This window comes from Salminus brasiliensis, chromosome 2, assembly GCF_030463535.1.
Source record: "Salminus brasiliensis chromosome 2, fSalBra1.hap2, whole genome shotgun sequence".
Classification (NCBI taxonomy): domain Eukaryota; kingdom Metazoa; phylum Chordata; class Actinopteri; order Characiformes; family Bryconidae; genus Salminus; species Salminus brasiliensis.
Window position 1 is genome coordinate 31,553,783 of NC_132879.1, and position 27,895 is coordinate 31,581,677.

Below are 27,895 nucleotides of genomic sequence, written 5' to 3' on the forward strand. Positions count from 1 at the left end.
CCTTGGTAAACCCCCCTAGAGAAGATTCTGAACTTGCCCAATACTGAGTGTCAATACAATACCAGTGCTCTCTGTCTTTGTTCTGATTTACAGAATTACACACAGTAGAGCCTGGGTGATCAGTAGTGATGTACCTGTTCCTCACCTGGCTGTTACAGCCAAATCTTTCATTATATTTTTATATTGCATACTGCAGAGAGGCTAGCGGACTAAGGGTCTGCCACTATGACCTGGGTCATGCTGCCTGCCATCAGCAGCCAGAGCCTAAGAGAGCACAAATGGCCTAGCTCTCTCTGGGTGGCTAATCGTCTCTCTCTCTCTCTCTCCCTCTCTCTCTCTCTCTCTCTCTCTCTCTCCACATCTCTTCAGTGTGACACTGGCTGGCACAGGCATCAGCTGGCCGATGCATCAGAGCTGGGTACCCGCTGCTTTCCTCCGAGCATGTTGGTTGCCCAGTGACATTGTATCAGCGGCTGTTTGAGAAGAGGCGGAGATTGGTTGCTCATGTATCGGAGGAGGCATGTGTCAGTCTTCACTTAAATGCTATCGGGTGGTGGGGGGGCTTGGCTGCTATAATGAAATATAAACACATGATCCGGCTGTTTTTTTGCTAAAACTGCAATAGATATAAGCTCAAGGTGTATTTTGGACAGGCTGCTAGTGGCATGGCAAGCATTCATGCTCTGACCACTACTATCAGTATGGAAGTGGACTGTTTACTCGTCCTGGTTTAATATGTGCTCCACTAAACTATGCTCTGACTGTGCTAAAAATTCAAAGGAATCATGGAGTTATGCTGCTGACATATATATAAAAATAAAAGCTCATGCTGATGGGCCAACAGGCGATGCAGATGCTCTAAATGTAAGCTAACCTGACCTTCAGTCACTTTTAAAGCATGTATGATCTATTGTTATCTGTTGTTACAAGTAATTGCTTTTGGTGGATTCAAGTCATTTTTGTAAACTCTGCATGACACCGGCAATTAACGGAGGTTCCCCCCTCCCCTAGTGTTGCCCTTTCCAGCTTCGCGACAGCGCTGTCCTGCAGTGATCGTTGCAGCCCTGTAATTGCGGCCATAGAATTTCATAACAACCATGACTTAGAAACAGTAATTGGATCGGCCACATCTGACTGATATCCGATCGGTTTAACAAGGTTAGTGTTGGTGCCAATACGGATCCAGTATATGGAATGAATGCATCACTGGATTGAGTACTCCAGGCTGTAGGCTGCAGGAATATTGCCGGAGCACTGGTCCTTCTGCTTTAACTCTCTCTGTCAGTGCTAAGATAAAGGATCCATGCTGTGTTTAGAGACTCGCTTTCCTTCACGGCCTTTCCTGCCTTTAGGGCAAACATGGAATAGACAAGGAATCTGAGGCATTTCGAGCAGAAGCTGATGACTTTTGTCTGTTCCTGGCCGGCGGTTTGCCGGCATGCTTCATTCCCTTCAGATTTGATAGACTCTGCTCAGCGTGTTGTGGCTGCCCAGACCTTCCAGCGAAGAAGCAGGAATGACAACAAAGCAAGATTAGCCTTCCTTATAGCCAGTTCTGCTGTGCTGACACATGAAGAGGCGTTAGCTGTGTGACCATCCTGATGTTGCTACCTCTACTTGGCCAGACTGTTCTTATTAAAGCATCTGGCAGCCGTAAACCCCTGTGCGATCATTCCGGTTTAACTTAAGCGTTTTTTTAATGTGTTTTTGAAAAGCGTCTTAAGACTTGAGTGGAAAGCAGTGGTCAGGCTCCTCTCTTGTGCATTAGAGGCACTTCCATTAGCGTGTAGGGCTTTGGGAGCTGCCAGTGATGTCATTTGAGAAGTTGAGAAGTGTTCTTTTCTTCTGCAAAGCTTGAAATAATCAGATATATGTGTGATGAATGCGAGTGCATGTGTGGGTGAGCATCAGTAAGAATATATCCTTGGCCGTCGTCCAGGAGTCCAGAAAATAGAGAGAAGATTGCTTGTAACTTTGCTGGACCCACTGGATATTAGCCATTTCCTCTCTGTCAGCGGACCAGATACCTGTACGATATTGCACAGATTTCTCAGTTGGCCAGATAGCTAAAGTCAAAAGTCAGGACTGGTCAATAGGAGGAGACGTAAGGCTTTTACTTACTGGTCAGACCTGAACCTTCTAGCACAGTCATCTAGGTAACTCTCCTAGGAAATCCTCCTTTAAAAAAATACAGCCCTGTTGTCATCTCCATGCTCTTCTGAGACCCAGTCTAGTAGTAAACACAACAACTACCTATTAAGATAGAGTCCAGACTGGCACCGCGCCCCACCCTCACCCCCTTCGCGCCCTATTCTCACAACCACAGCCGTGTAATTGCATTTTTTTTCCCAAGATAGAAAGTCAAATGTGAACGTGATGAAATGTGAAAATTCACCCTCTCCTCTCCTCTGCTGGTGGCTGGTCTTTCATGTCTGCATGTGGCGCGAGGAGATGAAATTAATTGGGTCACAGTTTAATAGTGATCTGTGCTCATGGGACGCCGCGCAGTCTGGGTTAGATTCTGCAGAGCGCCGCCGCTCGCTGTGGCAGCCACCATGACACAAAGCCACTCTGTCTGGAAATTAGAAAATCATAAGCTGTCACACTGCAGCATCTCGGAGCTTCACACCACCTGCGTCACGTAATGCCTGGGCCACACATCTTTGGTTGGCCGTGACTCAAACTCCACTAGTGGAAGTGTCAGAGACTTGTTGATCGCCACGAATTCAGCAGGCCACTTTTGTCCCGCTTTCTTTCTCACCACTGACCAGGAGATTCACCCAGTTCCTTTATTCACACCGTTTCACTCCTGCTCCTGCCATCCTTCTCTCCTTCTCTCTCTCCCTTCTCTCTTACCCTGCTCTATCTCTCTCTATCCTCTCTCTATCTGTTCTCTCACTCTCTTTGACTCTCTCTCCATGTCTGTCTCACTCTGGCTCTAATGATGTCTCTGTTTGTCTGTCTGTCTCTCTCTATATATATCTCTCTTTGACTCTTTCATAATGACTCTTTCTCTCTCGCTGGCTCTAATGATGTCTCTCTCTCTCTCTCTCTCTTTTTGGTTCTCTCATGACGTCTGTCTCTCTTTGGCTCTCATGATGCCTCTGTCAGTCTATCTCTCTCTGGCTCTCATGATGTGTCTCTCTCTCTCTGGCTCTGATCTGTCTCCCTGTCTCTCTCTCTCTCTGGCTCTCTCTGACTCTCCCATGATGTCTGTCTATGTCTCTCTGTCACTCATTATGTCTCTGTCTGTCTGTTTCTTTCTCTAGATATCTCTCTCTCATATCCTTTGGCTTGGTCATGCCATGCAATGGCTTGAGAGGATCTCACGCTCTCTCTGGATTTTATGCACTCTCTCTCTCTCTCTCTCTCTCTCTCTCTCTCTCTCTCTCTCTCTCTCTCTCTCTGGTATGTTTATGTCTGTAGAGGAGTTAATGACACAGAACATGGATTTGTGTCTGTAGCGTTCTGACCAGAGCAGTGCCGCCTCATTGGTCAAACTCCCATTCTCCCTCCAAACACACACACACACACATACCTCTCCACCCTGACTTCATGCCCTCTGCTCTCATCCATCTTCATCGCTCTGCCAGACACTCTCACCTCCAGACGAGGCCATCCTCATCCTCACCTCCGCCTGACAGTCACTGATGACTGAGCAGCACCTCCCCACACACCTACATGTGAATACGCATGCACACAAGCACACACACACACACACACACACACACACACACACACAAACACACACACACACACACACACACACATACATACATACAGAAACGTTCCCAGCCCAATCCGTCTTCATCCGACACATGCGTGCCACAGTGTTAATTAGACTTGGAGCCAGGAGACACATGTTATCAACATCGTTCACTTTCATCCCTCTCTACTCTTTTTTCTCTCCTTGTTTCTCTCTCTCTCACACACATGCGCACAGCCGCTCTCTCTAGGTCTGTGGAGGATGTTTCGGTGCGGTGCTGTTTTGCCGGGGTTGTGGAGGGTATCGGTACCAGCTGTCACTACAGTGGATGGCTGCCAACCACTGATATCTCTCCCTCTGCTCTTATCCCCTCGTTTAGTCCTTCATTTCTGTTTATTTATCCATTTGCAGTGTTTGTCGAGGCTGCATCTGTCTGCTCGCTCACTTTGCGCTCCCTTCGTGCTGGGGGAGCACTGATCATCAATTCCTGTGGCCAGTTCCCATGTCTCTGCAGCCAAAGTGAACAATCCTCGATTTGTATTGTGTATGTGTATGTACCTGAGGCTCGCAGTTCCAGACTCCATGAAGGAACTACGTGAAAGTGAATGTCATCGACAATGTCGATGAAAAGTTGTCATCCTATACAGAGACGCACATATTATGCTCATTTTAATTTGATATGCTATTTACATGATTAATTTAACATATAACAATAGAGAACAATAAAAGTGGAGTGTGTAAAAGTAATGACATACTAATCCCCCCAATATGTTAAATATAAATGATGGCCTGAAATGGTTTTAAATCTTTTCCCTCTACAACAGTGGTTCCCAACCATGGGGCACTTCAATCAAGCGAGGGGTAGGAACGCAAGTCCTCTACAAATGCGGCCGCTGCAGCTTCGGTGTTGCGCTGGGCTGAACGCAGACCTTGTCCTAGAGGACCCCCTTTCTTACACACCTTAGTATTTACCCTGCTTCCCAACACACCTGATCCAGCTTATCAGCTAATTACCCAGCCCTTCCTGAGCTGACGGCAGTGTGTTAGAGCAAGAAGCCGCTAAAATGTGCAAGCAGGTGGTCTGTTGGGGGGTTATTAACTCATTTCCATTTAGAAAATGAACAAAACAAACTTTTGCATAGGACTGCATAAGAAAATGCTATGTTGGCTACGGCTAATCAGCCGTAACATTAATACCAACGACAGGTGAAGTGAAAAACACTGATTAGCTACAGCTACTGTGGCATCTGTCAGGGATGGGATATATTTGGCAGCAAGTGAACAGTCTGTTCTTGAAGGTGATGTGTTAAAAGCAGGAACTATGGGCAAGCCTAAGGATGTGAGCTCTGTTGGCAAGGGTCCGAATGCACCTAAGGCTAGTTGATGCTTGTTGATGCTCATGGATGCCCGTGTCACAACTTACAGGACTTTAAAGGGTCTGCTGCTAATGTTTTGGTGTCTTGGGATACCACAGGACGCCTTAAGTGGTCTTGTGGAGTCCATGTCTCTAATTGTAAGATCTGTTGTGGCAGCACAAGGGGGACTTACTTACTCAATATTAGGCAGGTGGTGCTAATGTTATGGCTGATTAATGCATTGCAATGCAAACTTTTTTTTTTAATCATTTTTGTTTGTCAAAAGAGCAGCAAGCAACAAAAAAATCTTGGCACACACAGCATTCAAATTATGTGCGTCATAAAATCGCAACAAAAAGGAGCCTAAATAGAATAATTGCTGAGTGTTGGTTGCAAATAGGAACACACATCATCTGTATCCATTGCTGCACTCCTGAGACAGCTGCTTGAGTCTCATTGACTTTGTTTGTGAGTGGGGTACGGGCCAGTCACAGCGGAGCAGAGAGGACAGTGCCCTGTGCTGCGGTCCAAAGTGTTAAACAAAGGCTGAGCATGAGCCAATAGCCATAGTAGTACACACTCCTAGTCTCCGTTGCATTAGTGTTTTTACCCTGCCCTCATCGACTTACCCTCTTTATTTTCCCTTGGGGGATTTGCCAGTCTCCATCTTAAGGGCTATTCCACCACTTTATCAGCCCAACTGAAGTTCATTAGAGGAACCCTCGGAGGGGCAAGTGATCAGTCAACATAACTGTAGACCTCAGGTTAAGAACCTGCCCGGAAGGCAGTGCAGCCTAGTGCAATTTTCTTGGAAAAATTGCAGACAAAGCTGTTTTTAAAGCAGGGATACGATGAGGCGGCTTGTGCGAAATGCTTCTGTCACGCCCTCATTATGTTCTTCTGTACTATTTGCATTAATTGATTAAACTAAGTGTGATACCTGGTCAGACTAATTACGTAAGTCACTGGCACATGCACATCACATACTAGTGGACAGCCATGGACTATTAGAGTTAGGATTTCAGTTCAGAGCATAAATGTCAACTTTACAGTAAGGCTTATTTCTACTAGAACCACAATAGGAATTTTAATGTTATGTTGAGGGTGATTTTTTTGTACATTCTAGATCACACAGTTGTAAATTAAAATCTTGGGTATTTGCAGTTACTCTTTCAGTGAAGTGGTTAATCCGACTAGCTTTTGAAGGCCGAACCAGTAAGATGGCTTGTTTTGCTGTAGCTTCTTAGATACCAATGGTTAATTATTTGGTGATTGGACAAATAATTAGATACTATATCGTGAAAAAGGCCAAGGTAGGTGGTGGCTGCTGCCATAGGCAAGCGTACCCCTGTTGAACAAAAGCGCTCTCCGCTATTCGCTCCTCTCTGTAAGCCAAAGATCAAGTGACGTAGGTGACAGAAAACCCTAATGACACAGAGCCTTGTGATAACACACACTCACTTAATTTTGCTCTGTCACTTTGCTTCATGCCTTATTGCCCTGCCTCCCCAATATCTAGATATATGATGAAGAGCTTCATTGAGAAAGCAAGGTCAATCGCATTCAATGTCAAAGTTTTAAATTGCTGTCATTTTCCAAAAAGTGATACAAATCTTTTTCAAGTAATCCATTATCCCTTCGTTTCTGACTATTGTGCAGCCTGCAGCCTGAACTGTGTCATAACGGTACCGTCTGGATTTGTTGGCCCTGGGTAGTAATTCCATAAATAATGCCTGGATGTGTCTCTTTCACTGCTATTTAACACCCATTGCTTGTTTATTTCCTAACATGACCCACTGTTAAAGTCAATGTGTCTGAGAAGAGAGGATAACCAATTCCTTTTTAAAAGTTTCCTTTTAGCCATTAGTGGATCTAAATGGCTGCCCAAAACTTTAGGTTTACGGTACAGAGCTTCACTCTAATAGAACATAAAAGCAGTGATGTTGCTCAAATCCGGTCCTGGAGGGCCACAAGCAAAGCTGATCCAACTCATCAGCTAATTATAAAACCCTACATGAGCTGAGTCAGATGTGCTAGAATATACAAAGTATGCTGGGATATGGTCCTCCAGGACTAGATTTGAGCAGTATTGGCCTAAACCTCTTGATTGTTTTTTGTAAACAAATTCTGGCAGCAATTTGAAGCAGTATTTTGCTCCTGTGCTGGTTTGTCACGGTCATCATGCTTATCACAATTTATCATTGTGACACCTCTAGCTCTCTGCCCAGTCTCCTCCTCAGGCTCTCTTGTGTATAAATGCATCTGTTTTTTTTTTTGTGGGCAAAGGGGGGGGGGGGTTTCCACTCAGGTGGAGAAATGAAGCTCCGTTCTGGTGCTTGGCTCCGTTTTCATTCTAAAGCCAGGATTTGAGTTGTTCAGTAATGCAGAATGGGCCAAATTCCACTTTGCAGCTGGAAATGACTTCAGCAGATCATGGAGTGTGACTTTCCTGTAAGGCTTTCTCCTCCATCGCGCGCTCTGAGCCGATCAAACTGGCAGAGAGAGGCTCAGCTCCGGGTCAGAGAGAAAACTGCTCACACTGCTCGTCCGCCCGCATTAACTGTGCTGCCTGTTGTAGACCTATAGTGTGTGTGTGTTGGGGGTTTAGATCCAGAGGTGGAATTTCAGAGATTTGTTTGTGAATGCACTTTTCCCACCTTGATATATATTTTTTTTGTGTGTGTGTGTGTGTGTGTGTGTGTGGACTCTCTGTGACCTCCTGTCCTCACAGAGACCCTCTGGAGCCAGGCTGAGAGAGCAGGAGCTGGGCCAAGTGTAGCTCTATGCTTATTCCAGCCTGCGTGTGCCAGGAGAACAGTTTGCTTAATGTACTTCTACCTCTTTTATGTGATCTGTCCTGCAGCAGATGAACACTAACTGTGTTTAAATGCACACCAGTGCTTCAGTATTAGGCCAGCTAGGACTGATGGTCTAACTAAGCCACTCTCATGTAAACAGAGTAGTTGGATTCTAATAGTCTGACTAAGAATTTAGGACTTTTTAGGGCGCTTTCACATTGATCTGGTTTGTGCACACTAAAGAACTCGCTAATATGATGTACCTACATCCTGTCGTTATCACCTATATGGGCTGCGGCTCTCTTGACATACTTGATGACGATTGGTTTGTAGAAGGACATGCAGCATTTGAATAAACAGATTCCTCTATACTGCTATACCAGATTAACTTTATACTGCTAATATATGACCTTACTACCAACGGCACCAGCTTCAAGTGCGGTATCCAAGACTAGTTCCTATTGGGCGAATGAATGTGCTTGCTGTGCAACAATATACCATCACAGGCAGATATATTTGTCCCCATGTGCTTCCATGACTTCATTTCCATCCTTGTGCGGCTCTTTTTTTTTCTTCTTCTGTTGTTTAAAGGGTGACAGTAGCCTGCCTTCAATCAGCTTCTTTCAATCGGTCCAAAACTGCAATCCAAATTTGATCCCGACCAAGATCACCTCCTTTGGTCCGGACCGTGGTCTGAGGCATCTTAGACACCTGCTATTTTGGTCCAGACCCAAATAAAGAGTCAGAAGGTCTGGGTCAAACAAGGTAGGTGTAAAAAGCACTGCTAGTCAAGCTAACCTTAGCCCAATTAAAACGAGTGGTCCAAGCTGAGTAAACACAAAACACGCAAACGTCGCTCCACTGGCTCATACGCACAGCCACACTTCACAACGTGTCTAGTAGTGACACGTGTGATGACAGCTTTTTGGCACCAAGTCAGAAAGGAGTGATAAATGACTAAATAGACGCCTTTTTGCAGAGAGCAGGAGACTTCCCTCAGGTTATCACGTTTGTCAAAAATAGACGCCATTAGGTATTTTAATGATCTTTCATACATGGATAAACGTTGTCATTGGTGCGTCATTAATGTTCCATCTCCCTAAGGGCTGTTTCATCTCCTTAAGTCAAACTATGCAGGTGTAGACAGACTGCAAATGGACTAGACACTTATTCAAATCTGTTATCCAGATCTATTATCTGGATAAGTGTTGGTTGCTTAGACCGACTAAGAACTTAGTCAGACTATTGTGTGTGTGTGTAGACACATAGTTGCAGTGTTACTGCTTTTATTGATGATTTTGAGTGTACTTGCTTGTACATGCTGTCAGAGTTGACTGATTACCCTGGATTACTCCATCCAAAAAAACCCACACACGTATCTTCTTAATCACAACTTAATTGGCAGTGATTAGCTGGCAGCTTGCACAATAATGATGCATATTTTAGTGGTTGCTGTAGTGGTCCTGTATTGGCCATCATTGTTAGACTGGGGTTTGCCTGGGGTCATTGGACAAGACTCTGCATGCTACGTTCACCAACTTCTGTAACCTGTGTCTGATTTTTGCTGGCTACAGTTCCCACAGTTGTAGATACATCACCATTGTCCCAAATAATTGTTTGGTCTGATGTGTGATCAGAGCTTGGATAGAAGCTTTTTAATTGGATCAACAGTTTCTCTTAATAAATGGGTGGGGGGGTACCCTTTTTGTGTCACAATGATACGAATGTACTAGTGACAACTAAGCAACTACTTGGCAACATACTAGCAACCACCAGAGACACCATAGCAACCACATGGGATACCATAACAACTGCCTGGCAACACCATAGCAACCAACCAAGCCACCCGACAGCGATCACTGAGTAACATCATAGCAACCACTAAGCGATTCCCCATCTAGCAACCACTTAGCAACACCACAGCAATCTGGGATACCATAGCAAAAGTCTAGAAACATCATAGTTACCACCTAGCAACAATTTAGAAACCCAATAGCAGCAACCTTAAGAATTTAGTGTGGACCGTTTCCCTCTAGTGATCATGCAGCCCCAGCCAAGCAACTGTCTGGAAGTGGGAACCACTTCAGATGTGTAACCATAGTATCTTCCTTCTTCAGCAAATGTTTACTAAACTATTTTAATACTCTCTAATGATAAAAAAGAAACAATCGAATTAAAATAAATAATTAATTTAGCATATTTTGATATTGTTCAGTTAAATCTACTTTTATTTTTTGGCCTCATGACTTCATTGTCAAAATAATCGGTGGATTAGTCTTTACACCCTTCAAATAAATATTGTTATGTTACTACTGTGTTCATGAGACACGTTTGCATAATGTAACCTAATGCGACCTCCCAGTCAGCTAGCTGATAGACTGTAGCAGTTGGGCTTAGTTGATGTGTGTTCTGCCTGATGTATACTGACCGCTGAGCTGGTATGGCACTCGCTGTGGCTGCTGTGTTCAATGCCAGGGATTTGTCTTACATACATAGTCATGCACACAGTAGCTTTCAGGGACGATGGTGTGTATTGCCATCATCTGTGTGAAGCTGGTAAGGGGGGTGGGGGGCATGAACCATCTGTCTGCTTTTCAGCGTTCATGTTCTTTTGCATAAATACATTTCATATGCTGTGTTTAGAGCTGTAGACCAGTCTTGCCTTGTTCTGGTTGCGTAATCAAGAATGCAATGAGAAAAAGAATATGGCTTGGGTGGGAAAAGCTGGTGCCACATCTGGTGCGGTGACAGTGCGGTAACTCTGGTGGAAAGAGTGATAATCTAAGGCCAGCTGTATTTACCGTAACAGCGAGGGGTCACCTACTTTCAAGAGTGTCCTGGCTTTATTTTCTAGGTCATATTAAGTGGCTTTCGCATGATATGATCCTCTTACTCTGCGCTAACCTGACTTAACACATCTCTCAGGTTTTTTCATGTACACTATGAGATAGGGTGCTCTGCATTTGTAGCTGTTATAACTATGTTACCCAAAGAGAGTGGGTGATAAGTGTAAGATCATTAAGTGTAGAAAACAAGGCTACATCTACTGGTATAGCATTGCATTATGCCAAGAAGCCAAATTAATAGAATGCTGATACTGTAGCGTAGTAGCACGGCACCACTTAAACATTCTGATCTTTTGGACCACAAGAAATACGTCATCACAGATTAATTTAATTACACTATATGTCCACATATTTGTGGACACTCCTTCTAATGAATGCAGCTTGCTGACACAGATGTTCTGAAGTCTCTGTAGAGAAGTAATGTCAATAGAATAGGACTCGAGGCATAGGCTAGAGAAGTTTAAGCATTGAGCAGTGGTGCTGTGTTCTCTGGAATGATGGTGCTCCATTCAAAACTTTTGGGATGAGTTGGGGAGTTGGAGATGAAGTGGGGTGGTGATCATTTTCATTAACACTCTTATCTCTGAATTTAGACCTATTAGTCACTTATTTTTTAAAAATAAGTTGTCCCAGAAATAATCACAATCAACAATGTTATTACCATTTTAAGACCATATTATGCCACAGATACACTGATAGTATAATAGCATTACACCCTTTTAAAGAGCAATTAACTTTTAAGTTTTAACAATTAGAGCTGGGCAATATGGACAAATTTTATATCACAATATTTAAGACATTGTTTTACAATATGCGATATTTATCACAATATTTAATCATGTAGATAAAATACACCAAAAGCATAAACTTTTAAAAACTGCATTCCAAATACTCTCTTATACAGATTACCATGATTTTTACTCGAAATATGTTACACTCCATTGAATTTGAATAAGACTGATTATACTCTTTGTAATGAAAATGAGATAATCCGTGCTCTTTAAGCACTGACGATATGCACGATACACTCATAAAAGCTTATTGTGTACCACAATAACTAATATTATAATAATATAATATAATAATTTAAATAAATAAATAAATATCCGTCATGAATTAAACATAAATAAAAACACTGTTTAAACAGTTGACATACTGGCTCATTCACATAAGTGGGCTCACTTTGCTTCATAAACACAAGGGGCAAAAACTGAGGTCGGTAAAAATAATTTAGGTCATGTCCATACATCGTCCGATAAGTCAGTAATGTAATTATTGTGACCGGCCTAGCTGAATGCAGTCAGATCTTTACAGCAATGCTCCAACATCTAGTCGAAAGACAGAGCAGGTGTCCCAATACTTTTGTCCATAACGTGTATAAACGGTCACATATAAACACCTGTCCAATGGCAGTCATTTTTAAAAGCATTTCTGGGATTCCAGTATCCTTATGTGTCCCTAGGCCTTTTATGTTGCATGCCGTTGGGTGACAGTACTGACAGTACCCATGATATACACTCACTGAGCACTTTACTACAAACACGTGTACACCTACTCAATCATTACCTAATGATCTATGTATTGTCTAATTATCTAGGAAAGAAGTGTCAGGTTAATGTTCACAGCAGCTGTCAGAATGGGGGGGGGGATTGTATCTTACCGATTCCAAACAAGCGTGGCTTAATTGTTGATGCCAGACGGGCTGGTTTGAGTATTTCCAGAACTGCTGATCTCCTGGGCTTTTCAGCTCAGCAGTCTCTAGAGTTCGACTGGAATAGTGTAAGTCTGAAACACTGTCTGCAGTCTGAAACACCTTGGATGAGAATGGCAACACTGGTTCAAACACTCTGTACAATTGAGTTCCACTTCTATCAGCCAAGAACGGAAAGCTGAGGCTGCAGTGGATACAGGCTCATCAACACTGGACAGTTAAAGACTGGAAAAACATAGTCTGTCATGATGAATTTTGATTTCTGGCACAAACAGCATGAATCCATGTCCCTGGTCTGCCCTGTGCCAACAGTCCAGGCTGGTGGAGGTGGTGTAATAGTGTGGGGAGTTCTCTTGGCATAATTGGGTATTAATCCCAATCAATCATCGCTTGAATGCTAGAACCTATTTGAGGATTGTTGCTGACCATGCGCATCACTTCATGGCTACAATTTACCCATCTTCTAACAGCAACTTCCAGCATGATGTCTTGTTCACATGGCAACGGACATCTCCATCTGGTTTCATGAACATGACAGTACGTTCATGATCCTTTGGATGCTGAATGAGTTGGGGAGTTGGAGATGAGGTGGGGTTGTGATCATCCAACATCCTGACGTTCCTCACGAATGCTCTTGTTGCTGAATGCAATTAAGTTCTTACAGCAATGCTCCAAAATCTACGCCTCTGAACACCTTTGAAGAACTCCCCCCCAAAAAAACAGGTATTGTGTGATGCAACTATGCCAACATGGGCCAGAATCTCCAAGGAATGTTTCCAACATCTTGTGGAGTCCATGCCTTGAATAAGTGAGGCTGTCTTAAGCTTGGTGAGTGTACATATTGCATATTGTGATCTACTTTATTAGATCTACATCCACTCCGATGCCATTTATTACACTTTAGTAATAAATATGTGCATGTGAGAGTGGCAGAGCGAGACTTGTGTGTGCATAGGCACACATGAACATGCCCAGAGCTGAATACAAATTAATCTGTGTCAAACAACCAGAAAGCCTCCCAACTTTTCATATTTTCTCTCTCACGTCACTCTGCTGTTCAGCCCTGACCTGAGAAACCAAGTTTACATTGTGTGGGTCATATTGGAACATTCCTGAGCACTGATCCAAGACCAAGGGTATTTCGGCCCTGAGTGGGCTTGGCTATTTTGGTTGAGGCACGGATGAAATAAAAACACCACAGAGCACAACAGCTTTTATTTCAGCCGTGACCCAGCGTTTAATTCCAAGACCCACATGTCGGCACGGCCGGTTTCCCAGAGCAGCGAGAGGAATTCAAACCTGGAACACGAGACATAAACACAACTGCAGACAAAACAACTCAAGCTCGAACCCATAACAGCTCTCCTTTCTTTTCTTTTCTTTTTTTTCAGCAGTTAAAAACCCTTTACTGGCAGAAGCAGTTTTGAAGCACTGCTCAGAGATGAGCTCACATTCTAGGGAAAGAAGCCGAGTCTAGGTGGGTGAGGCTGATTCTAGACCAGAACTGAAGGTCATTTAGAGTGGGGCAAGTTCACAGACCTGTTAAAGGAAGGTACTTTACTTCTTTTTGAAGGAGTGTCAGGCCTTTTGAGGTCACGCATTCATGCGTCTGCAGGATTTCGGTGCGCTCTCATAAAGCGACAGGCACTTGCCGCTCTCTGTGCTGTTTCTGGCAGCTGTCACTCGTGTGATATTGCCTACAAATACAGTCGAGCTCCTTTTAAAACTGTCAGCAGCTACTCTGACACATCTTCACCATGGAGATACTTTTATACGAGACTTCCTCTCCTCTTCACCAGCCACAGATCTCTGTCTCATTCTCTGTCACTCTCTCGTTTTCACTCTCGCTCGCTCACTCGTGTCAGCTTTCTCTCTCTCTCTCTCTCTCTCTCTCTCTCTCTCTCTCTCTCTCTCTGTGTCCCCCCCCCCCTTCCCTCGCTGTGTGAGATGAAATTGGTTTCTCATCCATTAGAGGTTTTTGAAGCACCGGTTGGCCTTTCCCTGGACCGAGAGTAGTGAAGGAGAAGCCGAAAGTTTCTCATACACACTGTGTAGATTTCTATATGCACTTGATGGTGGAGTAGACGGAGTGAATAAAAAAAAAGTAGAAGAAGGAGAAAAAGAAAATTGCTTTCTTTTTTCGTATTTAATTTTCTGGAGGTTTTTTTTTTTTTTTTTTTTTTTCGCGCTCCAACACAAATTAATTCCGGCAACTTGTCATTTTACATTAGAGCATGAAGTGGACTGGTGGAGGGCTGAGGAAAGCAATCTCGCCTTGTTGCCATGGGAGCGCTTTCTTATTGTGCATTTGGGTAAGGGAGCTGCTGCCAGAACTTCTACCCACCTGTTTCCGGTCTGCTTTCAGGAGGTAAGCAATGCTCCCAGCATGGATAGAGGCTTTCACATGGAGCCCCTTTTTGCTCACATATGATTTACCAGCCTGATTAAAATATGCATGTTTTGATTGGGGTGGAAATAGGAAGTTGGATATGGTCTCTACGGCTTTGATCCTGCTCCGCTCAGAGCTTCTCCGCTACCGTATGTTGTCCTCTCATCATTTTTTTTTATTTTTTATTCGGCTTAGTGAGGACTACACTTGTCCTTAAGTAGACCGGCTTCATGTAGGCCTGCTTCGTTCCTATTACAATAAACAAATCTACCTCCCGTCAGTCTGTCGTGCTTTAAAACTTCTGTTCACCAGCACGAAAGAAATATTGGCCTGCACCCCAGCAATAATCTCGACAATCACAGTTTTATATATTTATTTAGTTTAGTTTTTTATATCGCTGTCTGCCTTATGGTTGATTAGCGGCATCTCTGGCCCGGCACGCTCCAACAACAAGAAAAAAAAAGGAATACTCTCCAGCATTGTCTGATTGCCCCCTCTTTTCTAAACCTCTGATCACCATCTGCCTGCGTATTGTGACTGTTCTGTTCGGGTTCCTGCTGTCCCTGCTGTGGATTACTCCAGGGGCCAGCGTGGAGCGACTGCCTGCTCATTGCGAACGTGCGCACACGCGCACGCACCCGCACCCGCCAGCGCCCATCACCCCTCTTAATCAAGTCAGGCGGACACACCTGTGCAAACAGATGTCCACAGGGACAGCTCTTATTCATCGCTCAGTCACAGCGCTCGCTCGCCCACCTGGGCCCAGCGGGGGTCACGGGAAGCACTCCCGGGGCGAGCCGGGCCTCAGACGGGAAATGAGACGGCCGTGGGGATGCTCCATCCTCTCACTCGCGTGATTTGTGCTTAATACTCTATTAGCTCGCACATGCTGTGAAGGAGTTCTGTCATAGGGGATAAAGATTTAGCCCATGTGTTTCAGACGTCCCAGAGCAAGAGTGCTGATCTAGGACCAGATCAGCCATGTCTATGTAATAGCATTTATTAAGGTCTTAAATACATGAAGAGATCTTAGATGACCCCTGATATGATATGTATGACATTTGACCTTATACATATATGCTAATCTAGGTAAATGTAGTCCAAATGTTTACATTTTATGAATATTTATGTATTGGGATAATGCATGTCACACCAAATAGGTAACCAAAAAATTCACAATGGGTCCTGCATTAGGGAACAACAGCTGAATAATAAACCTAGGGCTCAAGGGCCCAACAGTGCCAGCTTAGCAGACCCGGGTATTCAACCCACACCCCTGTGATCAGTAACTCAGCACTCCAACCACTGAGCCCCTAGTTAATTCATTGCTTAGAAGATATGTCAATGAGGTGCTTTGGTGAACATTGGATATCAGCATTGACCTTCAGTTCCCATGCAACCTTAGTAGGCATTTTTGGGGCGTTTTACTCCCAACTGTAGCAGCCCCACAACACTTCCTTCCTATCTATTGAAGGAAGTATGTGATCAGCGCTGTGGGCAGCTGTTAGTCTGTCGTTGAGTGTCTGTGGCTGACCCTAGCCCATAGGTTTTGTGCTGTGCCCAGCACCGCTGGCTGTGGCTGACTCATTCAGTCAATTCAGCATATTGAATTAAATGTCAGAGGCCAGGAGTGAGAGTGCTGGCTCTCTGATTGGCTGCTCAGCCTAGTGAATCAGGGCTCAAGAATAGAAATGAAAGTGCAAACAGCACTCCCAAGACTGCACATATATATGGATTGTCTCATTTGTTTTAACGTCTACTCATCTGCTCAGCGTTACGTTCACAAGTCATGTAACGAACAGACCATTTAATCGGATGGTTTGAGTAAACTAGGACTAGTTTGATAGATGTTCATATTTTTTTGTATTACAGATACAAGCTACCTCCACCCCTTGAGGTTGTTCATGTGTGCTTGTGTTGGCTGTGGTACAACTTCAGAGAAAAGGTGAGGCAACAGTTGGCCTTGATTGGCCTTGGTTCTCCCTCATCAGCTTGTTGTATTAAGACCCTTACATGGGGGAGATAGCAAGTGGGAATTTATGATTATTAACTGGTTAAAATAAAAAAGAAAATCATAAGAGGAGGTTGTTCATCTCTTCAAATTAAATTGAAATTGCAGGAATTGCAGGCTGAAAGGAGGCTTCTTCAGTCTTCCGGCACAGCTCTTAAGCTTAATCATGTGGTGCGAGTGAAGCATAGATGGTAGTGATTGTCAGTGTGATGGACCTGGCTGTAGTTTCTGAGTGCCGCCGGTGCTTTCCTCTTTAGTAGTCCACAGGTGTCCACCATTGTCTCAGAGAGAAAAAGGGGTGGGGGAGTGGGGGGGGTGAGGGCGAGAAAGAAGAGGAGAGACGGGAGAGGTATTCATTTAACATCTCTAGAAATGTTGAATTGATGTTAATGATGTGCTTGCTGCCATGTGCATTTGTGTGATTGGAACGGGAGCTGTCACTACAGAGTGCTGGCTTCTATCAAAGCTAGTTTTAATGACTGGCTCTACAACTGTGAACGCTTTGTCACTGGGATGAAACGCCTGCGACGCAGCGATGGTGGAAAAGCGAAATGGAATCAACAAATGATTGTTAGAATGTTTGATTAAGAAAAGGCTTTCGCTGTTTGTGCAGTGCTGACATTTTTGGGCAAATACGAAATGTTTATCTATCTGAGTATTGAAGTGTCTTTAAAACCATATGCTAAACACTTGCATGCCACACCACATAGAAAGCAAAGGCACATAAAGGCATATTTATTATGTATAAAATGTTCAGACCTGAGCTCAGCATGGACACTGTGACTGGCCTGTGTGTTGCCCTTGTGCATTGATGAGTCTTGTGCACCGAAAAACCTGTCACCGGTGCTTGGTTGGACCCTACTCAGGCCAAGGTTTGTAGGGACTCATCTACTACTGACCAGCAGCACCTACAAGCCTGGTCATTTCAGTGATGCTGTGACCCAGTTGTCTTGACACGATGGCAGTGGCCTTTGTCAAAACCAGATGTTCATGCTGATCATTTTCCTCATGTCTAACGCATTTTAACTACATTGTGGCACATAACACAGTGTTGCTTGACTTGAGCAGAAGCCTTTTTTAGAACCATTATTAAAAAGGCTGTTTTGAGAGTCACATATAACCCTGCTCTATATAGAGGTGCGTGAATTGTGTTGTACAAGTCACAATTATAGACAAATACAAACATCTGACTAAACTAATGACACACAAACATCCACAGTGCAGGCTAGAAAAAGTAAGTGATCCCTTAAACGTAATAACCTCTAGCAGCAATCACCTCTGAGGAATTTTTGACTATTCCTCCCTGCAAATGTGTTTTAGTTAAAATGTGTTTCAGATGGTTCTCCTCTGTGATGAAGAAACTGTTACATATGCAATGTTATAGTTGACGTGTTGAATGTGGGAGAAAAGGTCAGGGGTGAAGATTTGATTTTGACGAGAGCCTTATAATAATGATCAGAGCACATTTTATTAGCACTCAATGCAGAAATACAGGTAACACCAAAAGGTTTACTTACTTTTTCTTGCAACTGTAAACATAATCTTCATGTCAGTAAAGCCCTTAATTTTTTAGTGAATGAAACAAACTCCGATATGTAACAAAAAAAGCTTCTTTCTCACAGAAGTTGTTTTGTTTTTGTCCTGAAAATGTCCAAAAAGACTCACAGACACATTCACCCCTCTATCCTTCCATAACACACAGTGCTTTCTCCAGAGCCACGCCCGGAAAGCAGAGCCAGACTCTGGCAGCGTGTCCATATGAGCTCACGGATGCGTGCGCATGATCCTGGCACCATCGTGTTGGCACACTCTCGCCACACCCAAGTGGCATGCTACACACACGCTCACGTTCCCTCATTTGCAATTGATCTGCCTCTTATCTCGTCTGTAATCTGAATGCTGGTTCTGGGCAGTGCGGGGATTGCCTAATGATCTATTGATCTTCACATCGACCTCAATCAGCTGCAACAGGGCAACAGCACAGAGGCACCCACTGACATTCACACCCAGCTCCACTCTCTATCTCTCTCTCTCTCTCTCTCTCTCTCTTTCTCCTCTTCCACATTCACCACTGCCTTCTTCTCCTCCCCTCCTTTCCCCTCCTCTACTGTTTACTTCCCCATATCCGCCGGTATCTGTTTCTCGCTGCCCGCTGATCTCTTTTCTTTGCTGTGCTCTGCAGAGATTAGGCATTACTCTGCTTTTAACATCTGGCTCTAACGTTATTAATGCATTTGGCTAACTCTGTTAGCCAGACACAGCTTGGAACCCAGCTCACGTTTTCCTCCTGGTGATGCAGGCCAAACAAGGACACAAGTATATTAGTACTACTGGTGATCTGCGTGCTGTAGTCATGCTCAGCAGTAGGGGTGGGTAATATGATAAGAATATTAATGCTTCAAGATAGTTTTGATATGTGTTACATAATACAGAATTTTGAGGTTTTACCCAACATTTTTGTATAGTAGGTTGCAATATATCCAACTAAGCAAGGACTAATGCAGTTGGGCAGTGATTTTTGAAGGCTCCCCTAGAATGAAACCTGAATTTATCTTATGTATCCTAGTTAATTTCATTGTTAATTAGTTCAGAGCTGTAACTCATGCCAAGACTGTTACATTGCAATTTTGGCATTTGAAATTTGTCTATTACATTTATACTACTACAATAGTGTCTGGTAAGGTTAGCTTTCAGTCTACCCCCTGGCTAGCAACCACTCGCTCCTCTAGATACCCACAGCAGTGCTTCACCAGGTCAGCTAGCATTAGCTTTTAGCCTTTTATTGCGTTTTTAGCCTCAAAAGACCATCACTAGTGTGCTAGTGTATGTAAGTTGTGTGTGTGTGGGGGGGGGATAAATGAAATAGACCAATTGCAAATGCCAAAATTGTGATGTAACAATCTTGGCATGAGTTGCAGCTCTGAACTCACACAAATTAACTAGGATACATAAGATAAATTCAGGTTTTCATTCTAGGGAAGCCTTAAAAAAAATCACTGCCCAACTGCATTAGTCCTTGCTTAGTTGGATATATTGCAACCTACTATGCAAAAATAACAGGGTTGTAAATAGACTTCAAAAACTGTACCTGAGCTTTTTTTTTTTAGTTGCACATGAAAGCACTACGTGATATACTTAAATTGCATTATTTGGCATTGTAACTACTCACAACATTCACAAAATACTCAGAAAAACATAGTAATCTAATTTAGCACAGCAACAATTAAAAAATATCATCGTATTTTCCACCCCTTCTAAACAATATTCAACCAGCCGTGTAAAGCTCTGAATGAATGAGCATCTGGGTCTGTGTGAAACCTATAGGATCAGAACGCAGGTCAGTACCTCTGTCCCAGACTTGTAAATGTACTGGAGCAATGTCTTGTTCAAATCTAATAGATTTTGGAGGTAGGGGGTGAGTAGTAAAATTAATTTCACACCTTGTAATGGGAAAGAGTGAGAGAGAACGGGTTTTGCTTAGGGCTGGTAATCCAGCTGTGATATCCTGTGTTTTAGCAAGGAACTTGTGGGAAATTTGGTGTTGCTTACTTTGATCTATAACAATGGAATCACAGCTTGAGGTTCCGTTTGTTTGTTGTTTGTTTGCAGTTGGCAGTTATAAGGATGATAAATATAAGTATGTAAATCTCACCTGCAATATTCACTTCTGTTCTGTCCTGTCTATCTGCACTGTTGTGGGCTCACACCTTTAAAAAATGGCAGTGGTAGAAAAGTGTTAATCATGTTGTTTGAGATACAAGTTAATGAATACAATCAAATATCCAAGTGCTGATGTATTACATTTGGCGTAGTCTCAAATTTGTAAGCAGAACTAAAAAAAGAAGTACATTACTGCACGGACATCTGATGATGCTGAAAGCAGAAGGCCTGGGATTAGGGGCACGTGACTAACAGTTTTATTATATCTGATAGTAAGAAAACAGGCCAACTAGGTAACATTTTTGAACAAATGAAATACAGGTAATCTCATTCGGGTGCAAAGTTGCATCTAACACATCTGTCTATGACACATCTTTAATATCATTTGGTTACATAAAAAATAAAAAGGCATGTTTAGAGACTTTTGGCTTAAAATGAGAAGGCAAGCTCCGCCCCCGGACTAAAGATTAGTCAGTGAGTGTGTTGAATGTTATTTGATTCACTGACCATTTCCTCCTGCATTTGCCTGGGTCACAGAAAACCTAGGCATGGTTTATGCTGGGACATGTCTCCACTGCTGTTTGTGTTGCGGTCTGAAGAATTGGGGTTGGGGGGCATTTCTACTGCATGTATGATCTCACAGAACCACTGGAAGACCTGTACCATTGTAAGGAACCAGCATTACTACTACAACCACTGTTCTAAGGGCCTTTAGTCTTGAACTTGAGAAGTATCCAATTGTGTGTGCTTGTGCGTGTTTCTGTGAGCAGTGAAAGCCCCTCTCCACACCTCCTAATTCTCCACTGAGTCTGAGAGAGATTCTTGGCCAGCAGGAGAAAATGACCTGGTGTCAAGAAAGTCCAGCGCTTTATTGAAAACATTTCTGTAGCCCTGATTTCTCAGGACTCGAATTGATTACCACTACTGCACCTGACCAGAGGGTGGGACGTATTATTGTAGTTTTTGGCTTGATGGGTGGGAAGATGTGTGTTTGAGAGTCTGGACTCTGTAGCTGAGCTCATAAACATGAACAAACAAGTACCCCTGTGTTCCTGAATGTTAATGTAAGGATTATTGCTGTGTGTGTGTGTGTGCTTGTGTGAGTTCAAACATGCATCTGGAGGGGGTAGAGTGTGACGTGTGCTTGGGAGAGTAAGATGGACTCATGCAGCAAGTCTGGGCACATCTGCTTGAGACTGGCAAGAGAAGAAAGCTCTGGTGTTCTGGGAACTGCATGAGGAGCTTATATAATGAATTGTACAAAACCCCTCACAATCTATATACACACACACCTGCCCACCCACACACACTCCCATACACCCAAACACACACAATGTGGCTAGTGTAGGCTACTCTTCAGGTCAATTTGGCTGAGGTGGCTAACAGTACTGGTAAAGAGGGGGGCTACATCTGAAGATGAATGAATGTAGGTAATGGGGGCCTATGGCCATGGCCTAAAGGTTAAAGAAGTGGGTTTAGGACCGGAAGGTTGATGGTTTCAGCCCCTAGTAGGGCTGTATATTGCCAAGACCCTGGGGATACGTATCACGATACAATTCAATCTGTGTCCAACACTAAAGGTGATACTGTGATATACTGAATCTATGGTGTACTGCAAGATCTCGAGTTTGGTCAGTTTTTCTCGGTGGGTCCACATGAATGCTCCAAACCTGAGACCCTTTTGTCCTACGTACAATCTTCCCTTAACACAAGCCTGACTGCCTTTGGAGCTTCTGAATTATGGTGTCGTTAAGGAGGTGAAATACGTAAATGGCTACAGCTATACTGAAATCAGGCTTAACACGCTTCGGTTAAATATGGTTTGGGGGGGGGATTGGGGGTCTTAAAAAAAGCCTTTTTGAAGTTTTGTCCTAATCGAATGTTTTAGATCATTTCCTCATTTCCTTTCAGTGAACCCCATAAACCAACAAAAAAAAAATCGGGGGATATGAAGAGAAGGTGACGTCTCTGCAGTGTAGACATCTGTTATTATGAGCAGATCATACAGAGGGAAAATGAGCAAGGAGATGTAATTATCTGAGTGCCTTTGGACAAATATGCTCTGAAATCGTTCAAATAACACTGCCATTATTTAGTCAAAATAAAATATTCATTTAAAATACAATAAAAAAAACAAGAAACTGAAATCAGCCCACAATGTGTGTCCAAACAAACCCGCTAAATATTGTTTTAAGCAGCATCTCTAGAAGTAAGAAGAGGAAATCTCCCATTAGATCATGTTTCTGACAACCATAAACGTGTCATTAAACCTGCCATTTTGCCCCTTCTGTCACTGGATCTTTTCTGTCTGTCTTTGGGTTGCCAGATTTTCCACACCAGTATCTGCACTTTAGAGCATTCGTTTTTCTTTATTTATTTATTTATTATTATTTTTTTTATATAATTTTGTCTGAAATCAAGGCAACAAACCTTTTTGACATCGTGGTTCCTTTATAAAAAAAAAATTAAAAATATAACACATCCCTTAAATTCATTTTCCCCACTGCTATTTTAAACTACTTCAATTTGGCAGACAAATCGCAAAACTGGCATTAACCACTCTTCTGTAGTATATATAACACTAGCTGCTCAAACTGTAGCCTAAACTAGTGGTTTGTTTTCACCCTTGGTGCGATTTGTTTGGGCAGATGTGAATACAGTAATCACACTCGGATGCTGAGACCCTTGAGAGAGACCCCTGGAGCGGTTTGTTTGTGGTGAGAATGTGATCTCACCTTGATCAGACGCGACTATCAGATGTACTCCACACGTTTGAGCTAAACACATTCTGCAGGTGAAGTCTAATCTGGTTAATCTGGTTGATACCTTCTCTGCCATTGCTCCATGTTAAACTGGACTTTTTTCCTGTATTTACTTTTTTTATGCATTTTGGTGCACTCAAATTTTTCCAGATGTGCAAACAAACCAAACCAAGAGGAAAATGCTCTTTTCCAACTTGTTAACTGATTTAGACTAAAGTGAATAAACTATAGGGTTTAAAAAAGGCCTTGAACATTTATTTTTTTTACAATTCTTTACATTATATTTAGATTTGACCCCAGATCCCTGTTCATGTGAAATCCCCCTATCAATAGCAATGCCCCCAAGACTAGGAGGGTAAAGAGTAGCACACACCTCCTCCTAGTCTGAGCTAGGAGGTCTAGAAGTAATGTGGAAAGAAGGTGCCATCAACCCACCCCTAAGAGAGCAAGGATTAGTTGTGCTCTCTTGGACTCCGGCTGCTGATGGCAAGCCTCGGCTCTGAGACATTTGACAAATCTTGCTGGTTTGTTTGGGGCCTTTGCGGGAGGTTGCCAGTGTTATGACTTAGTGAGTCAGTTCAGTGCACAGCAGTAATTAAGAAGATTCTGTTATGTTCAGGGGTGAAATGTACGTATTGTAAAGCATGTCAGCTTTGGAATATTATTGTTTACCACATGGCACAACAGCGTTTTCAAAAATATTATAGAGAAAATATGCTTAGGCAAGGGGCCACGTGATGACATTTACAGAATGACGCACAACGTCTAACGTCTAGTCTGTGATTGAAAATTCCAGCTGTGTGATGAATGTCAGAATCCATATCGCCCTAAACACTTTCTGTAGAGTATTGCAGTCTGTAGGAATGGCTGTCTATCATGCGAACATTACAGGGCATTTTACAGCACTTTCATTTCTAAGCAAACAACACGTCAACGGCTTGCCATAATAAATGTCTCAGAGACTAATCAACTTAATGGAATTTCTGCAGCACTGGTAAATAGTTCAGTCCACTGTTGGCCAGTGTACAGTACCTGCTGCCTCTCGGCTCTACGCTCTGAGGAACAAAGGTGCTTTCACATGCTTTTAGTAAGCACAGCTTTTAGAACTTTTTGTTGAACTCAACCCTAACTCTCTTTCTCTGTTTGTCTCTCTCTCTCTCTCTCTCTCTCTCTCTCTCTCTCTCTCTATCTCTGTCTCTCTTTTTAGAGTGCGTTCCATCTGCAGGCAGATTGGAGGTGGCAGAAAAGGGCCTCCTCATTGCCGGGAGAACAGACGCCACCGCAATTAAACCTGACACCGCCGTTTAGAGCCTTACACACACATTCCTGTGAGGGCCTACTGGCGAGCTGCACTCAACTCTTATGGGTACAGAGAGAGAGAGAGAGAGAGAGAGCAGAATGGATGGATGGATGGAGAAATGTGTGTGTGTGTGTGTGAGAGAGAGAGAGAGAGAGAGAGAGAGAGATACCCAAGAGCACAGAATGAAGCTAGTGTTTTCATACATGCCATAGCACAGTTGACCTGAGCCCTGCACTGACAGCACCAGCTTCACTCAGACACACTCTCTGTATATACAGTATGTACAGCAAAAGTTTGGGAACCACTGCTTAAACACATAGGGCAAATAACTTCACATCCGTTACTGAGACACACTTCTGCATTCTAAAACATGACGCTTACTTGCTTAATGTGAAATATAATATTAAATGTGGCGTGTGCAAAAGTAATGGCACACTAAGCAAGGTATGTTTCACTTAGGAAATTAACTGTAAATGGCATTTGAACAAAGCAGACCAGACTTTTGCATACTGTACACTGACATACTGTAAATCTGCTTTACGATAGGAAACCAGTCCTAGATAGTCCTAGTCCTAGATGGAGCCAGGATTGGTGGTGGAGGGTTGTGCAGACTTGCCATAGATATGTGAACAAGGTAGAGAACTGATAGGACAGTAGATTAGGGAGGAGGGGCTTCAGGTAAGTTCAGGCAACTCCTCCTGAAATGGAGTTATTTCATAATACTACACCTTTCAAAATGGCAGCTTTATGAAAAAGGCCTTTGTAGCTTTAAATGGAGGTCAGTGAAAAACATTTTAATTCCAAGTCATTTTGGAGCATTTCTATTGGTCCGTTCATCATGGCAATGTGACACAATATGAACAGCGAGATTCACATTATGTCAAGAAAAAAAAACAGAGATTGAGGTTTTTGCACAACAGTGCAGAGGGAAAGGAGTCATTGAGTGAATGAAAGTGTGTGCGTTGGCAATGGCAGCAAATTACTAGTGTATGCTTGTGGGGGTGTGTGTTACGGTTATGATTTGTGTGTGTAATAGGGTGGAGATCCAGTGGGTAACTTATGTTTGTGTGAAGAATTGTAAGCTTTCTCTCTGCTCATGGAAGAAGCCATCGCCAGCTGATGTAATCTCCTTCACACTGTTTTCTTTTTTTCTTTTTTTTTTATCAGTGATGGGAAAGATGCTGATCAACAACTGTGGTATGTTGCTGCCTGTATGATGTATTTATATGATATCAATGTGCAAAGATCACTGCAGTTTGGAAAGCAATCTCTCTCTTTTTTCTCTTCCAATCCCTCCTGATGGGTTTTACAAGCTGCCAATAATTTGTTGTGCGAAGCTGCGGCCCACTCTCCCTCCCCCTCCCCTTCTCGCCTTAATACTAAAAATAATTTGGAGGCATCGGCGGAAGAAGCGGTTTTATCCCTAAATCTGGGCTGAAGGGGGGGTTTGGGGGGTGTTGGCACGGGGTGCATTGTATGGAATTAGACTGTGACAATCTCAGGCTCTATCTCAGTTCCGCAAAACACTGCTGTAATGCAATAACCCCACCCCCACTCGCACACCCACCCACCCACCTCCCCAACAGTACGGCTAAACACGCTTTCAGTGCAGCTGCATTTTGGTGGATTTAGCCCGCGAATAACGCACTGCGTGCAAACCACACCACGCAGCTAGTGCCTTTCGTACCGCAAAACACTTTACGTCAGCGAATGCAGCAGCTCTCACGCAAAATGCAAGAGGCCCTTCCTGAACGTGATGCAGAAAACGCGCGACAGCGTTAAAACCCCACTGCGATCAATCTTCAGCACATCACATTCTGGCCGTCTATTTGCGCGCTGCTCAGTCAACACCACAGATGATAACTTCATGTCGTTATGATTTATTCATTTACGGTGACACTCCGTTTGGATGGTAATGATCGCCGGCGTGCCCAGCAGGGACTTTATTGTTGACGTGACAGCGACAAGCTATTAGGAACATGACCAGAGGGCCTCACACACAGGCCTAGATTGAAACGAAGGGGAACGGAGGCTGTTAATTTCAATAAAGCGGGTGTCTGTGTGTGAGCAAGAAAGAGAGAGAGAGAGAGAGGTGAGGATGCATCTAGAAAATGAGACCGGCAATGACAGAGCGGATAGGGGCCTGTTGGACCATGTGATCGCATGTGTTTCGGGGGAGGGTGTTAGGAAGAAGGTGCCAAAGTGATGAAAGGAAAGGAGGAAAAGAGGTGATGGAAAAGAGAGGGGGAAAAGACGAGAGAAGTGTCTGAAGTGTCACACATTTTCTGATGCAGTGAGACAACGCTGCCAGAATCCTGATCGTTCCCTAATATCTCTCCCTCAGGAACGTTTGAAGGCCTATGCTCCTAGACTCTTTCTCACTCTCTGTGTTTGTGTGTGTCTGTCTCTCTGTCTTGCCATCCTCTTGTGTTTCTCTCCATCATTCTCTATGTCTCTCTCTCGGTGTATGTGTGTGCCTGACTTCCTGTCTCACTGTCTCTTTCTCTGTTTACCCTGTGTCTCTGTCTCTCTCTCTTTCTCTCTCTCTCTCTCTTGCTGTTTCTCTGTATCTGTCTCTGTGTCTTTGTGTCTCTCTATTGCCCTTTTTTCTCTCTCTATGTGTCACTGTGTCTCTATCTGTATCTCTCAGTCTTTTCCCCATATCTCCCACTCTCTGGGTCTATATGTCCTCACGTGTCCCTCTCTGTCTCTCTCTGCCTCTCTCAATGCCTTTGACAGAGTTGGAGTTGATCACTCCACACTTTTTTTAGTGCTCTGATACTTTTGTGTCCTGTGTTTAGCTTTTATGTTTTGGGACATCAGTCTTGCTTAAGGTTGGGGGGTCCATTTAAATTAGCTGTCCAATTAAAATGTCTAGAGGAATTATGCAGGGATACCCTTTGTCTAGGCAGCAACACAGCCTTTCAGTATAGCCTCTGTTGCATGGGTTGAGGTTTAAGCCTCGGGGATTCCAGGACTGGGTGATGAGGTGGTGTTTGTGTGTAAATGCGCAGGGAACTTCTTTTTTGAGGTTAGGGGGATAGTTATAAGCGCTGTGTTTGAGAAAACGTCTTCAGCTAGGGTGAATTGGGGCAAATCCGAGAGTTTGATATTGGGACAAATGGCGAGGGAATAGGCTTAAAGGAAGGTTGCTGGGTCTAAAGAATCTTCTGAGAAGATTCCGCTAAATTGTCTAAATTGTCAGGTTTTATCAGTCTGTGTTGAGGTTGTGTTTCTGTGTGTTTCAAGTTTCTCAAAGCTCACACCCCGTTTACACCTGGTAACTTAATGTGTTGTGAGTATCAGGATTATATCTGGATGAAGCCAACCACATCTATCTCTTCAAGACATATTCCA

At 43.4% G+C, this 27,895-nt stretch overlaps 1 protein-coding gene across 5 annotated transcripts in view; it reads left to right on the top strand.

Annotated features, from left to right (window-relative positions):
- The window catches only part of plxnb2b (plexin b2b), a 158,798-nt gene that overhangs the window by 41,237 nt on the left and 89,666 nt on the right, over positions 1-27,895 (top strand). For 2 of the 5 annotated variants that reach the window (XM_072672364.1, XM_072672366.1), the window contains exons 2-3: positions 24,446-24,604; positions 25,706-25,735. The exons of 1 other annotated variant lie outside the window; for it this stretch is intronic. In XM_072672364.1, the coding sequence (XP_072528465.1) occupies positions 24,601-24,604; positions 25,706-25,735 (34 nt within the window). In that variant the 5' untranslated portion in view covers positions 24,446-24,600. Of the gene's footprint in view, positions 1-16,677; positions 16,751-24,445; positions 24,605-25,705; positions 25,736-27,895 lie in introns of all 5 variants that reach the window. 2 more of the 5 variants (XM_072672365.1, XM_072672367.1) reach the window with 2 other exon arrangements.